Below are 15,505 nucleotides of genomic sequence, written 5' to 3' on the forward strand. Positions count from 1 at the left end.
GGATGATGTGTGATGTGAGTAGAGGCCTTAGGAGAGGAGCAGAGAGGGAGGGGGGAGTTTATGGCTTTTTAAAGGGGACTGTAGGGAGGAGGAGGAGGAGGAGGCAGGGGGGTGAGGAGGTGTAGGGAGCGAAGATGGATGTGGGGTCGTTCCAGGACACACTGTTTTAAATAAATGCAACAGTATCAGCCAATCAGTTTGACTACAGCTCCCATAAATCCTGCTGCAGCTTTCCTTTACAGAATGAAAAAAATCACTTGCCTCTTGGGGCTCGTTTTTACAGATGATCATATTTTTTACAAAAAAACAAATGAAAAAAAAACTTTGAAAAATGACTCGCTTGTCTTTCAGGGCTTCCATGATTCATGAATTCGTTTTTATTTTGTTGTTTTTATTCGCAGTGGTGTGATTTGAGGAGGAGGTCTTCAGGTTGTTGACTGTGAAAATGAAATGATGAAGAATCCACAGTCTTCATCATTAAGAACTAATCAGCTGATTCACTGATAACAAGTGTAGGCTGTGAAAGTGTCAACAGGCAGTTTTTAATGTCGCACATTAATTCATTCATTAAAGCGACAGCACAGAGGCACAGGCGGGCGGCGGAAGTTGTGTAACTGTCCGTGTTGGCGAGTGAGCGGCGTCGTGAACAGGAAGAGCGGCGTGAGCCACAGGAAGTGGTCAACGTGCCAGAGAGGGACTCCCTCTGATTGGAGGGGGCGAGTGGCACTGACACTCCTGCAGAGAGAGAGAGAGAGAGAGAGAGAGAGACACACACACACCACCTGTTCCTCTGATGTGAGGTTCTCATACAGAGTCGTGATGGCCATGGCGTGTGTTCTCCATGGGAACCACGACTCGCTGAAAATAGCCTCCTCTCAGTGTTTGTGTTGCGACGTGGTGATGGATTCCCTGACTGACGTCTCGCTGTCAGACCCTCGCTCTGTGTTTCCCGCTCTGGACTGTGCTGGACACGCCCTGTCTCTATAAATGACACACCGGAGCCTGTTTGAGCCGCGCAGGTGCAGCCGCGGTGCAGAGAGGCCTGTGTTTGTTGTGTTTGGCACGTGGAGCGTGTGGGCGTCTCCACCTGCTATTCTGGTCGGTGTAGGAGCCGCAGTGCCAAGTACAGAAGGAGCTGTGTGATGGAATATAGATCAGAGGGTGGGGTGATTAATACATTTGTCTCATGGCTCTGGAGCAGCTGAGCCGGTCACAGTGACGCGTGACGACAGCAGGAAGTGATGTTGTTGTCCGGAGGCAGGTGGAGCGGGGACGATGGTGAGAGGATAAACCTGAGGCTGCTGCGGGGCTCTCAGGTGATCATCCATCTGTCCGGGCTCCGAGCCCTTCGCTTCTGTCCCACCATGGTTCGGACCAATCAGCTCCCTGTGAGGGAGGGGCTACCGGCAGGGGGCGTGTCTTGAGTGTGATGACAGCGAGAGTCAGCTGTTTGTTAACGAAGAGGTTAGCATAGCTGCTGCTGTAGCATCGGGTCTGTCAGAACAGCAGAGGATTTCCTCATTGGAGGAAGAGCAGAGAACCACACTGAAGACGCTTCTCCTGATTGGCTCCACTGGTGGAGAGAAAACAATTCGTCCAATCAGCAGTTTCCAGTGAAGACTTCCTGGTGTCTCAGGTTAATGATAGAAATAAATAAGGGGGTGCTGCCTGATCTCTGCGCCAACACGACAAAATAAAAGCCCTAAATATTACAAAATTGTTTCCCAATTACATTGAGTGAAAAGTTTAATGACTGAGTGGATTCTTTACAGAGTTATGGATGGATGGTAATTAAAGCACTGGACTTGAGTCCAGGTTCACATCCAGAGTCCCGTTTGTGGTTCACACAGCAACAGTTCTCTGGTAAAGGTTAGTGAGAGGTTTAGGTTAAAGTTCCACACAGTCTAAACGTAGATGTCCATGTGTTTTTGATTATAAAGCAGGTCTAGTTTTGAAACTTAAATTTCTAATAACTTTGTTAAATGAAAAAAATACAGCATTCTGGTGCCTGACTTTTCCTAAAAGTGTCTATATTTTCATTTAAAATGGTTTTCATATTGATTACACAAAAGGCAAAGAAAATATGATCATTTTTACCTATTTCGGCCGTAGACGGTCACATTGGCTGCACGGAACTTCGCGCTATTCTATTGATTATCTGCTGTGGGTTTGGAGATGCTTCAGCACAGTGATAATTCTGATGCAGGGGTCTGTCGGAGGTGAAACTGACAGCGACTTTTTCCTGGGTGGATGAAAGCACTTCGTGATTCAAAATCCATACGGAGGGAAATTAGGCGGCAACTTTAATTAGCGACTGCAGATCCAGATATTCTGTTCACAGCTGACGCGCCGGGTGTATAATATATATATATATATATATATATATATATATATATATATATATAAATTATTAATTAATAATATATTAATATATAGCATTATTATTATCCAGTAGTATATAATCTAGTAGGATTGGAATTCCGAAGCTTTTAGCGTTAAAACCTGGAACTTTGTGATGTCACAACAAAGCAGTCACCGGTCTCAGCCACACCCTCAGCCCCACCCACCTGGACCCACCATCCAACCTTGCAGGATTTGGTTTGGAGTGTTTACCTGAAATCTGCTGTATTTTTATTGGGTCACTCAGAAAACAGTCAGCCAATCAGAGGAGAGGATCAGAGCTTCTTCTACAGAAATGTGGAGTGTTTCAGAAACACGTTAAAAACACAGCACAGGTCATCAACATGTCGGGTTTTCATTCAGGAAACAGCTCTTTGATTCTGTGGCGTGAACTCAAACAATAATGCAGAACCAGGAACCAGAGCGAGCTGCGATCATCAGAGCGTCGGTTCAGTGACGACTAATGAAGTTACACATCGTGTTCAGGAGGTTATTTCCTGCCTGTGGATCCAATAAGACAATAACACAACAATGAGACATAGTTACTGTAATGTTTTCTTTCTCTGGTCCCTGTTATCAGAGCTCGGTCTCTGCAGCCATCTACACACACACACACACACACACACACACACTGTATATGCAGTATCTCTCTGTAGGCCTGTCCTGGCCTCCCTCTCTCTGCAGTATGTAATTTATCACCTCTCTCTATCAGTGTGTCAGTTTTTAGAGGCTGAGTGAATCCCTCTGCACTAAAACTGCTGCTGGAGACTGCCTGTGTGTGTGTGTGTGTGTGTGTGTGTGTGTGTGTGTGTGCTTTAACAGGCCTTATATCTTTGTGTAGCATGTGTGGCACCTCACGAGTTCACTTCTGACTGACGTCTGTTTCATCACGTGCACCTGCCTGTACGTGTGTGTGATGCGACACTGTAACCTCGGCGAGCGCTGCGTCTGTTTCCTGCAGTCTTCAGTTTTTGTCACATCCTCACAGTAACGCTGTTGAGGCTCGGAGCTTTGTTTTGCTCTCAGACACATTTCTAAGTTTATTTCTCCTTTTTTTTGACGAGCGGTGGGTGTTTTTTTTCTTGGATGGCGAGCTGCAGCCCGTCCTTGGCGGCAGCTCTGTTTCCACCTTTATTCAGCTGGCAGCGTCAGAAGTCACATCACAGCTTCACTGTTGGCTGCCGCCACGCTGGTTAGTCAGAACAACTTCTTGGCAGCAAACGAAGGGATTTTCTCAGCAACTTTCACACATGATGAATCATGTTTCTCTTCCTCCAGAGCTGCTTACATCAGTGCACATTTTCTCTGTCCCTGCCTCAGACTCAGTCCTCATACCTGGCTCTGTGCTAGTTCTGATTAATTCTCTATTAAAATGACCCAAAACTGAAGCAGTTGATGGAAATGGTTTGAGGTTTGGGGAGCTGACACATAGAAACAGAAAATTAACTGGGCCCAGATCTTAATGAGCAGAATTTAAAGCCAGAATCAGACCTGAGAATATCACTCATGAAAGAGTCGTGACAATGATCTGTACTGAGAAAGCAGATCAATGATAACCTGAACTTGAATGTTAGCCATTGGTTGCTAAGTCCTTACTAGCAGTGTTGTGTATTAAAGCTCCATCCAGTCTAAAGGTAGATGTCCATGTGTTTGTGATCATAAAGCAGGTCTAGGTTCTATATTAATACTGTGAAAGTATCAAAGCCTCAGTCCACAGAGAAATGCACACAGCCTGTTTTCAGAAACTGAGCCTTAAAACCAGCCGTCAGGACTTCTGGAACTTTGTGATGTCACAACAAAGCAGTCACCGCCCTCAAGTGAGCGTGAGGCTCAGATCCTCTCTTCTGATTGGCTGACTGACGTGTTGTTACTAGATCTCCAGAGAGAAGCCTGAGAAAACATCAGAAAACAATATAAATCCACAACTTCACAATAAATCCATAAAAAAACCAGAACAATAAATTTTTTCCTGTTTTTGCTTGAAAAATTTTATTGACTAATCATCATTATTTAAATATTTGTTGCAGCTCTACAAACTTTTCTACAAGTCTTTTATTTGGAGTTTTACATTTAAAATGTAACTTTTTTCAGAGTGGTACTGAGTACTTCTTCATCTGCCAGTCACATTATTTTGAATGAGATTTTCTTATTTTCTAATTTCAGTTGACATTTTCATTTTTAAAATGTTCGTCTATTTGTTTTCACGTTTCTAGACAGTCTTGAATTGAAATACGACTAATAAATGTTCTACAGTTGTTAATAAGAATAAAATATCATTTTTTAAATTTAATTGAAATAGAAATTTGATCATTACAACATATTGATCTTTGTTTGACTTTTGTCACCTCTGGTCTTCCGTGCTGAACTTTAATTACTGAGCTGACTCTGGGTCGTCTTGTGTTTTTGTGCCGAGTCATGGATCGGTGACGTTTCCTCGTCACTGTGGCTCCGGGTTAAAAAGTGAAGCTGGTTAAAGTCTGAATCCTCTGGAGGAACAAACTCAGCAGCTTCCTGCTTCCTCTGGTCTTGTCTCTGTCACCAGACAGAAAAATAAAAAGATATGAGCAGAGTTTCAGAGACGAGCAGCCAAACAGCAGCGACTCCCCCACAGGACTCATTAAAGTTTGATCTCATCTAATATTTTCATTTGCTCAAGTTCACGACTCCGTGTTTAAAACTCCATGTGATCGTTTCCTCCTCAGAAACCTCAGATTCCCTTCAGCTGTTTCCTTTCTCCTGTCACAGCTCCCAGATCTGATAACGTTCAGGGGTGACCAGCAGGTCTGTGTGACCTCTGACCTCTCCTCCACCTGTGGCTTTATCACCTGTTAATTAGAATTTAAAGAAATAATTACTGAGCAGCTCATTTATTGAAGCTGTGATGATTTAAACCAAACAAAATACAAAAAAAACAAACTGAAGTAAAGTGACAAAACAACTTGAGCAACAAATGAAAATGAACTTTCTACCAGACACCAGTTTGTCAGAATCAGTGTTTTCTGGCTTAAGATGAATAATATTCAAGATACACACCAGAGCTCACTCTGTGTGTGTGTGTGTGTGTGTGTGTGTGTGTGTGTGTGTGTGTGTGTGTGTGTGTTTACTGATCATGTGTATCCGTGTGCGTAGGCGTCCATATGTGTATGTGTGGAGCTGTTTGGTGTCATGGGAACAGACATATGGTGATGGTCACATGCCAGGAAGGGCAGTCCCGTGGAGCGGGAAAAAAAGACGTGAAGCCAAGATGGAGGCAACGTAGGGGAGATATTTGTCTTCCTGAGGGCACACCGCAGATTTTATTCTCTCTGTAGTTGAGTCTTTTAAGTCGGTCTGAACTCTCCCTGAGCCACACACACACCGAGACAACAGCTGGAGCCATATTTCGCCTGAAATGTCACATGACCTTTTGTCGTCGTGTGAGATGAAAGGCATCTTGGCCTCCTCAGACGGTCGGACACTTGTCAGGTCCTCAGAGAGTCTGAAAGTCCAACTGATCAGATCTGAAATCAGTCGCCTCAGTTTGTTGTTTACGTCTGTTTTCTGACATTTGATAGGTGAAATGATTTGGTGTCTTTTTGTGCATCGTAACGTGACCGAGAGCAGGAGGAAGCTCTGAAAACTATATTATAGACTATATAATATAAACTATATTCATGTTGCTAGGCAATAGGAAAATAAAGGACAAATAGAAGCAGGAAATATATAAAATGTGTGGCACTGACTCTGACACTGTCTCGTGTGATGATGTCTGTCTGTGAGTACATATTGGAGATCATTAAAAATAATTAAAACATGAGTCTTAATGATTTTCTAGAGGCCTTGACCTTTCACCTTGCAGCGCCATCAGGTCAAAATCTCCAGTTAACAACCTGAAAATCGAACGTGCAGGTGTGAACCAGGGTTTCCACAGATCCAACATCCGGTTCATTAAAAAATAATTTGTCATCATGAGAAGGACAGAAACGTCAGTGAGGATGTAAAGTCCACAGATTTTGTTGTTAACATGAAATAAAAACATAAGGGGCCTAAAACCGTGCCCTGTGGGACTCCACAGGTCGACTTCTACATGAATCAACTCAAATGTCTCTGTAGAAAAATATGAAGCAAATCATTTAACACAGATTGACACAAACCTGCTGTCGACGGCTTTTAATGTTTAACTCAATGAGAGGATGACGTTAGTGTGGTGGTCTTTGTTCCAGGGGAGGTTTCCCGCCTCCACAGTGAAACACTGAGCACCTTTATGTGGTACAGAGAAGATCTTTGTCTGCTCTGGTCTGTGACCTTTCCTGTAGCGCCCGCCTTCGGACAAACTGTGAACTTTAAACAGAAAAATAAGGACCCAGCTGCCGTGACCTTTACTGAACATATTAATACTTTTTTGAAGATGAATTTGTTGATTTCACAGCTTTTATGCTACATTCTGTCTTCAGCCTGTTTCCTGTTCTCTCCAGCTTTTTCATATTATCAGGTGTAATTTTCGTTGTGGCCTGTGGGGGGGTCACTGTCGGTGCTTTTACTGCCACATCATCTGAAAGTGTGATCATAAAGCAGGTCTAGTGATGAAAGTTTTATGCCCTGCTGAAGTCAAAATGACCTTGAAATGTACATTTACCCAAGAACTGTGTGTGTGTGTGTGTGTGTGTGTGTGTGTGTGTGTGTGTGTGTGTGTGTGTGTGTGTGTGTGTGACCTCTGCACTGCCCTGTCCACTCGACTATAATATGACACCAGCAGCAGAGCTGAGGTAAAAGCTTGGATTTAGGAACAATAATCCATTTTGCTGCAATGCCACTGCAATGCAACACCCTTTGTCTTGTTCAGGGATGCTCCCTGTTTGTGTGTGTGTGTGTGAGTGTGTGTGTGAATGGACAAATAGTTGACGGGGACAGATTGTCTCGTCTCCTGTCAAAGGATAAATGATGGAAAGAGGTAAAAGGACAAAGAGAAACAGCAGCTGACTCTCATCACTGTCTCATTTTAACCTTTGCTGCTTTTGTCCATTAGTATAATCATAACTGATATAAACACACGATCTGTGTGTGTGTGTGTGTGTGTGTGTGTGTGTGAGAGACCTCCTCTAAAAAGCTGGTCTGGTGTTTTTATGAGCAGCTCTGATTCACATCCTGCTCGTTTCCCTCTCCACTGTGGAGTGAATGATAAACTTGACGACTGAACAGCGAGCACTAAAACCAGTCTGTGCTGAAACCAGCACCGGCCCAGACTCGGTCAGACAGCAGCTGCTGAACATAGTGGAGCATTTAGCAGCTAAAGAGCCAGATATTTCCCTCAGGAGCTGCTGGAGACCAAACATGGTGCTAAAAGAGGGAACACTGATAAAAAATATCATATTTATAAAAATGTAAAAATAAATATCAATTAATTCATCCAACATCTGCCCCCTATTCATGTCTTGGAGCTTCCTTTCCTTTCCAACAGCATCACAATGCAGCTTTAAGTTAGACCAGATCTCCTGGAGAATCCCTGATTAACACTCCCTCCACTGTGACAGAAACAGTAGAAACAGTGAGCTGAAGTGTGCTGACGCTGTGAAAGGTTTTAAAATCAGGTCATTTTATCTTCTTCTGCTACGACGTAGATTTGAATGCTGCTACGTCCACACCTGCGGCCCTCGTTAATGTGAAACCTCAGTAACGTCTGGAGGGAATTTCTTCAGATTTGTTACATTCACCTGGACGTAAAGTTGAACTGATTGTATATTGGTGGTCAGAGGTCAAAGGTCAGAGTCAGTGTGACTGTAGAAAACACTTTTTAGCCATTACTCAAGACTCATAATAATAAAATAATAATAAATAATAATGTTATTATTTATTATTATTTTACATGACTCTGGATCAACAGGGCTGTAACCTGAAACTAGTCTGAGTGGTGGAGGCAGACAACCTTGAGGCGGGAGTTTCTATCTGTGTTTCTAACCTTGTCTTTCTCTCTCTTCTATTGTATTCTAATCTCTCTCTAATGTCTTTTCAGCTCCATGGACCAATCATCATGAGACTCGGCACCAGCCCTCTTTCCCTGCTCCTCCCCCTCCTTCAGTCCCCGCCCCTCCCTCTGCTCAATCGCTGCTGTCTGTCAACGCTCCTGGCCAATGGCGGCGCAGCATCACGGAGGCGGCTCAGCACAGACGGCCCCACCCCTCAGCCTGTAATTGGTGAGGACTCGGTGGAGGTGTTGGGCCAGTCCTACCCCTGCGACGACTTCACCAACGTGACACCAAAGATCTTGGCCAAGGTCGGCCGCAACCTCCACAACCAACGCCATCATCCTCTGTGGCTGATCAAAGAGCGAATCAAAGCCCACTTCTACAGGTAGGCGTCGACCAGTGGCGGAGCAGAGTTTCCAGCTGTTGCCTAGCAACCACCAAACTTTTAGTTTTTAGTTTGTAGCACATAACCAGCCGATGAAACAGATGTGGCAGCAGAGGTCATCTGGATCAGGCCTTGGCCCCGCCCACCACCTGCTGGCTCCAGGTGTCCAAGTGAAAGAGCAGAGAGGATGAAGATGTTAGAGGAGGAAACATCAGAGACTCAGCCTCATGTTGGAGCCTCAGTCAGACCCAGGCTCAGATGAGGAGTCTGTTGAGACCAGAATCAGAGACTAGCAGACGGATCAGAACCGTTAGCATAGTTAGCATCTTTTATTTGTTTATGTTGTTTGTTAGCTTGTAACTGGCAGTGGCTGACACAGTGTTAGTGGTTGTGCTAATGCTAACTCTGACTCTCTGTACTGACAAGGTTTCAGGTGTATTTTGGATGAATCCTGACTCCTTTAATCTTCCATCAGTTTGTCCTTTAAATGAGCTGCTCTCTCTCTCTGTGATGTTTCCACATGTTGTGCGTCCGTGTTGTTTCTTTATCTTCGGAGCACAAACTGCTGACTGACTCTGCCAGCTCCATGTGTCTTCAGGGACAGTCGAGTGTAAAAGTTTGCTGCGCTGCACACAGCAGTGAAATATTGTTACCCCACACTCGCTATAATAAAACCCACACACACACACACAGCAGTGAGAGCATTAATGCTGCATTAATAAGTCATTAGGCAGTCAGCGAGTGTGTTGTCTGACAGTGGTTTATGACTCTGCCATTTCACAGGTCGTGAACTTTACTCTTTAGAAAAGCTTGTATGCTCTGATAGCAGCGGGACAGCAGACTCTCAGGACACCCGAGGGCTGCTGGGTAATTTTCAAACAACACTCCATAAGTATATCCCCATATCTCAGTCCAGGATCAAAGTCAGTGGGATGGAGGTGACGCTAAAGAGCTCGGTGTTGAACCGACACGCGTCCTGTCAGGATACAGCAGCACACTCTCTCTCCCTCAGATGCTGTGGAGTCAGGTTGTTCCTCTGTTGTTTTTAAAGCAGTTGTTCAGAGAATCATCCTGTCGGAGCAGTGCAGCCCGGTTCAGCAGCCTCTCTCTGTAAACTGCAGAAAATAATCAGCTCCAGATCTGTTGCAGGATTAGTGGCCGACCTCTGGACCAGGCTCTTCAAAGCAGCTCAGATCTGCTCACAGCGTCTCCTCTGACTCTGAGACAGTCAGTGTGAATCAGACTATAAGAAGTGTGTGTGTGTGTGTGTGTGTGTGTGTGTATATATATCAGGAACCATGATATTTGGTTGAATGTAGGATGTGATCAAAGTGATGTAGAACTGTGGTCAGGGGTCGCAGGTTTCAAAATAAATGAATGAATGAATGACTCATAAAGAAATTCATAGATATTTTTGAGGACCGAGGATTTTTCTATCAAATCCCCCACACCAGTCTTATAACGTTGTCTTTATAAAACAGATTTGAGTGAAATGAGTGTGTGTGAATCTGGGAGAAGGAAGTCGTCTCCTGCAGCTAAACGTTACATGGAGCCGTGGCTTCTCTAAAAAAGTCTGCCAGCTTAAGATCCAGACCCAGAGGAGATCTGTGGAGGTAACGTCACAGTGTCAAGTTCAACAGGAAGACGTAAGGTGACACAGGGGGCGTGAGCTTTGTGAACGTCTGGCAGCTGAGGTGTGTGACGGGAACTCCTGGAATAAATGAGCAGAGAAAGTGTAAATTCATACAAGCTCCGGGTCACTGCAGTGTGTTTCAGAATCAGAATCAGTTTTATTGACGAGTATGTTTTCACATACAAGGAATTTGTGCTGGTGTTTGGTGCAAAACATAGGAATAAGGAAAAGAGTATAAACAAGAGTGAGAACAAGACACTTGAATATAAATAGAAGAATAAACTTAAAAGTTAAAAATTAAAATAAAATATTTACAACAAAGATGTGGAATATTTACAATAATAATAAAGATGTGGGGAATGTAGTGCAAAAAAGAGAAAATATAAAAAATATATAAATATATACTGTATGAATATTTACACTGCAATGTAACAGGAATGTGCAGGAGTTCTATTGGAGGACGGGGGGATCAGTGAAAGTGGGTGTTTCAAAGTGAGTCAATTTACAGTCTGTGGTTGTGGCTCAGAAAGGTTGAGAACCACTGACGAAAGCTAACGTTTATATTTCGTTGGTTTTAAATTGTGTTGTTACATAACTGAAATCCAACGTCCTCCATTTTTCAAGATGCCAACGCCATCCTGACAAATAAAATAACCAACATCTGCTCAACATCAGCTGAACTTCACATTGTCTGTAAGCCAACGCGAGGTTTTGAGCCTGCTGGCTTGGACGGATGTAAACTGAATGTTACACTGTAGAATCATGTCATGTTGTGCCGAAGGTACAGAATGGAGAACATATGACTGGGAACATGGTGAGGTGACATATACAGTAAATCATTTGTTATTACACCTGATTTTATAAAACATATCAACACTTGGTCTCTACAGTGATGCGACAGCACCACGAACAGACGACCACATGGTGTTACTGTGGTATTCTGGGTAACTGCCTGGTCACAGCTGTTGTGTAACGTGCCCCATCAGCACCTCCAGGTGTTGTTTCTGTCCTTTTTCTCCTGGCTCGTCAGCACTGACGTCTCTCTTCAACCCTCCTCAGCTCCTACATCGGTCGCTGGGGCAACCCGCTCTTCTCTGTCCATGACAACCTGAGCCCCGTGGTTACCGTGGAGCAGAACTTTGACAGGTCAGCAGCTCTGATGATTGATTGACAGACTGATTAATGAACACCTGCACTGACCTGCTGCACAGTCACACACACATAGTGAAACAGAATAAACACGTGTTGTCATGAATGAATGATCGCAGTATCTGCTGAAGTGAAGCTGATTGGTTTGTGTGGTTTGACTGACAGCTTGCTGATCCCACCCGGCCACCCCAGCAGGAAGCGAGGAGACAACTACTACCTGAACAGGTGGGTGACGCTGGCCACAGTTTACCTCCCAGTCACAATGAGTCCATGTTGAGGTCTGAACTCATGAACCTCCAGAGCTGTCGAGTGAGAATCATATCCAACATGGAGGACTAAAGGTGTGTGTTTGTGTGTCGAGTAGGAAAACGATGCTCCGCGCTCACACCTCCGCCCACCAGCGGGAGCTGGTGAAGTCGGGTCTGGATGCATTCCTATTGGCCGGAGACGTGTACAGGCGAGACGAGATCGACGCCAGTCACTACCCTGTGTTCCACCAGATCGAGGGCGTGAGACTCTTCTCCAACCACGAGGTGTGTGTGTGTGTGTGTGTGTGTGTGTGCGTGTGTGCGTGTGCGCGTGTGCGCGTGTGCGCGTGCGTGCGTGCGTGCGTGCGTGCGTGCGTGCGTGCGTGACCTTCTTATCTTAGTTGATAAACTAACCCAGATAACGAAATCAAACTTCTGGCCCAACACGTGCCCGGATCCTCGGCCCGAGTCTGGCCCATATACCTTCACATCTGGGCAGAGTCTGGCTCTTATCCTCTGGTGTTGACTGGAAGATTTTCTGTGTGCGCACCAGCATCGGTCCAGATGTGGAAGTTGCATCAGTCGTGCTGTATATGGGCCAGATTTGCGCCGTGGAACCAGGCAGATACTGGACCAGAAGAAAACCAGCATGTAGCCCAAGTGTGGACCATTACAGCGGTGTTACAGATGTGTTGTGTGTGTCCCAGCTGTTCTCTAAGGTGCAGAATGGGGAGGAGCTGTCTCTGTTCGAGGGCGGAGGGAGGAGGACGCCTCAGAAACAGGAGACGCACACGCTGGAGGCCGTGAAGCTGGTGGAGTTCGACCTGAAACTCACTCTGACGCGTCTCGTCACTCACCTGTTCGGACCAGGTGAGACGCCGACCGTCACAGGAGGACGGAGAAAACACTGCAGGACTTCACTTTACTCAACTGTTTCTTTCTCCTCCTCCTCTTCCTCCTCCACCCACTCCTCTCTCTTCCTCCTTGTCATCCTCCTCCTCTTTCTTCTCCTTGTTTCCTTCCTCCTCCTCCTCTCAGATGTGGAGATCAGATGGGTTGACTGTTACTTCCCCTTCACTCATCCCTCCTTTGAGATGGAGGTGCATTTCCAGGGCGAATGGATGGAGGTGCTGGGCTGCGGAGTGATGGAGCAGGAGCTGCTGAACTCAGGTCAGAAAACACACACACACACACACACACACACACACACACACACACACACACACACGCCCCTCTCTCTCTCCTGTCAGTCTGCTAAGTGGCGAGCTCGCCGTCGTGCCCTTGAACAAAGCTGTAGCACCGCGCTCCACTTCACTGCTGCTTGTTCCAATCAATAATACATGTTTAAGACGCAAAGTGTGTGTGTGTGTGTGTGTGTGTGTGTGTGTGTGTGTGTGTGTGTGTGCGCGCGCGCGCACTTAACGTCTACACAGAAATATGTAATTGACCTCAGTGTGTTTGACTCTGACAACACGCGGATGTGACAGCAGCTTGTTGGTTTGAAGATGTAACTGCAGCGTCTGATGAGTTTTAAAGGGCCAGTTCCCCCAAATAGCGAAAGTGGTATCTATGCAGAACTCCACCAGTAAAATGAGGCGTTAAAACAGTATGTGTGTTTCCTGATCACTGATCTCAAAACCTGGATCTTTACTTCCTGTTCTCTTTGTGCAGATTCATGTGTTTAGTTGAAACAAATGGACAAATAAAACCAGAACTCAGAGCGATCTGTGGTTTACACAGACAGGGAAACAGTGCTCATGGATGCTCCTGTGAAATGCATGTATGTGTAGATATGTAAAGACGCTGGAGTACACAGGTGTGTCAGTCAGAGAGACTGCAGGAGTTCAGTCTTTATTAAAGTCCCACAGGAGTGAAGAGTCCTGTCTCCAGTGTGATGTGATTATCTGAAGGAACATAAACAAACTCATATATATAATAAGTGCAATGCAAGTATTATCATATATTCTGTAGAGATTTATAAAAAATTAGTGCAAATTATGAAAAGAGAAACAAAACCTCCACTAAAAGTAATGATAATTATCGCTAGAAACAACAAGTATGTCCTTTATTTTGGCCGTCTGGACGAGTCAGAGCTGGGGAATGAGCAGGAGCTGAGGGGTCGTCGGTGTTCACATGCAGATGAAATAACAGCAGCTGAGGTTTTCTCAGTCTTCAGTCTGAAGGTCCATCGTCTGTGTCACGTCTCCTGCTCAGCTGTGTCTGTTGGATGTGGAGGGAAGCTCAGGGACCTGGACTTTAGGTTGGGCTGGTCTGAGCAGCACAGGGTGAGGTGGCAGTTCTGGATCCACTGGTGCCCGTCAAGAGTTTTAATGCTTGTAGAATCAATGTAGAATCAACATGAGCAACTTTAGCGGACTGTTGAAGAGTTTTGAACGCAGCTCTTCTGCGGCTCCTCCAGGTCACGTCTTCAGAAACAGGATCTCTGTGTGGGTTTGACCTCTGGAAGCAGCAGACGGTGACATCATCAGCCCTGCCAGAGGAGGGAGCTGCAGGTCAGAGGAGGGTCCGAGCACCCAGCACTCCCTCTGTCTGCCCTCCTGTCTTGCTCGCTTGCTCTCTTTGGCGTGTGCAGGTTGCTCTGATTCTGCAGGTGTGTGTGTGTGTGTGTGTGTGTGTGTTCATGCACACATCTGAATCCTGCAGCGCACCACGGCTGAAATAGACTGTTTCAGGACGCACACAGCGAGAAGGAAGCACCTTTGGCCGTTTTACACTTGCCTCAGAGTGTGTGTGTCTGTGTGTACAACTGTCTTTCACACACACAGTCTTTAGATTCAGTGCAGATAAATGTATGTTGGTATCCTGATGTCAGATTGTTAAAAAGTACAAAAAAACATCCTGTTACACAAACGACACAACTTTCAACAACAGACTTTTGGCAGCGTCTCGTTGACAGGTTGTAGTAAACACCTCCACATGCTCCGCCCCCTCTTCCTCGTCCTCTGTCACAGCGTGGGAGAGAAACTGTTCATTTACACTTTAACACAAACATCATCAGTCACTGAGAGCAGCAGGTGAACTTCATCCTGAGCTGTGACTGTCAGGGACAGAGAGAGCTGCTTCACTACTGTCTCTGTGTCTCTGTGTCTCTGTGTCTCTGTCTCTTGTGTCTCTGTGTCTCTGTCTCTTGTGTCTCTTGTGTCTCTGTGTCTCTACGTTTCTGTGTCCCTGCGTCTCTGTCTCTTGTGTCTCTGTGTCTCTGTCTCTTGTGTCTCTGTGTCTCTGTCTCTTGTGTCTCTGTGTCTCTGTGTTTCTGCATCTCTGCGTCTCTGTCTCTGTGTGTCTGGGTCTCTGTCTCTTTCCAGGTTATTTGTTGTGGTGTTGTCTGACTGTCACAGACAGAGGTTTGAGCCGTGGATGTTGTGTTTATGTTGTGTAACCGTTCAGTTGACGGTGCTTGGTCAGTGGGAAGTTATCTCCATATTTAACACCTGAACAGACGACCTCATACTCACCTGAAAAGAAAAAGCTTCCTGTTCCTCAGCCCCCGGCACAACCCTGTTCTCCTCTGAGAGGAAACTCTCTACATTTCACAGTCAGAGACACACAAACATGGTGGAAGTTAGGACAAAAAAAATCATACAGTGATTATCATATAAGTCATTTTTCATATTCACTGAAAAAACATGTAAAAATAACAGCGATGTGATCTTCGGCTCCTCCACATGAACGTGAAGTGTTGGCCGCGGCGTCTCCGCAGCATCATCATGGTCCGCTGTCACACATC

At 45.4% G+C, this 15,505-nt stretch overlaps 1 protein-coding gene across 7 annotated transcripts in view; it reads left to right on the plus strand.

The window, feature by feature from the left end:
- Positions 1-15,505, plus strand: part of fars2 (phenylalanyl-tRNA synthetase 2, mitochondrial) — a 107,643-nt gene that overhangs the window by 21,799 nt on the left and 70,339 nt on the right. For all 7 annotated transcript variants that reach the window (XM_071484350.1, XM_071484351.1, XM_071484348.1 and 4 more), the window contains 6 exons: positions 8,390-8,727; positions 11,420-11,506; positions 11,675-11,734; positions 11,874-12,042; positions 12,465-12,627; positions 12,796-12,927. In XM_071484350.1, coding sequence (XP_071340451.1) covers positions 8,408-8,727; positions 11,420-11,506; positions 11,675-11,734; positions 11,874-12,042; positions 12,465-12,627; positions 12,796-12,927 — 931 coding nt within the window. In that variant the 5' untranslated portion in view covers positions 8,390-8,407. The remainder of the gene's footprint in view (positions 1-8,389; positions 8,728-11,419; positions 11,507-11,674; positions 11,735-11,873; positions 12,043-12,464; positions 12,628-12,795; positions 12,928-15,505) is intronic.

The sequence above is a fragment of the Trachinotus anak genome, unplaced genomic scaffold (assembly GCF_046630095.1).
Source record: "Trachinotus anak isolate AG129_WGS33_773 ecotype Australia unplaced genomic scaffold, CSIRO_AGI_Tana_v1 ptg000009l, whole genome shotgun sequence".
In the NCBI taxonomy this organism is placed as follows: Eukaryota; Metazoa; Chordata; class Actinopteri; order Carangiformes; family Carangidae; genus Trachinotus; species Trachinotus anak.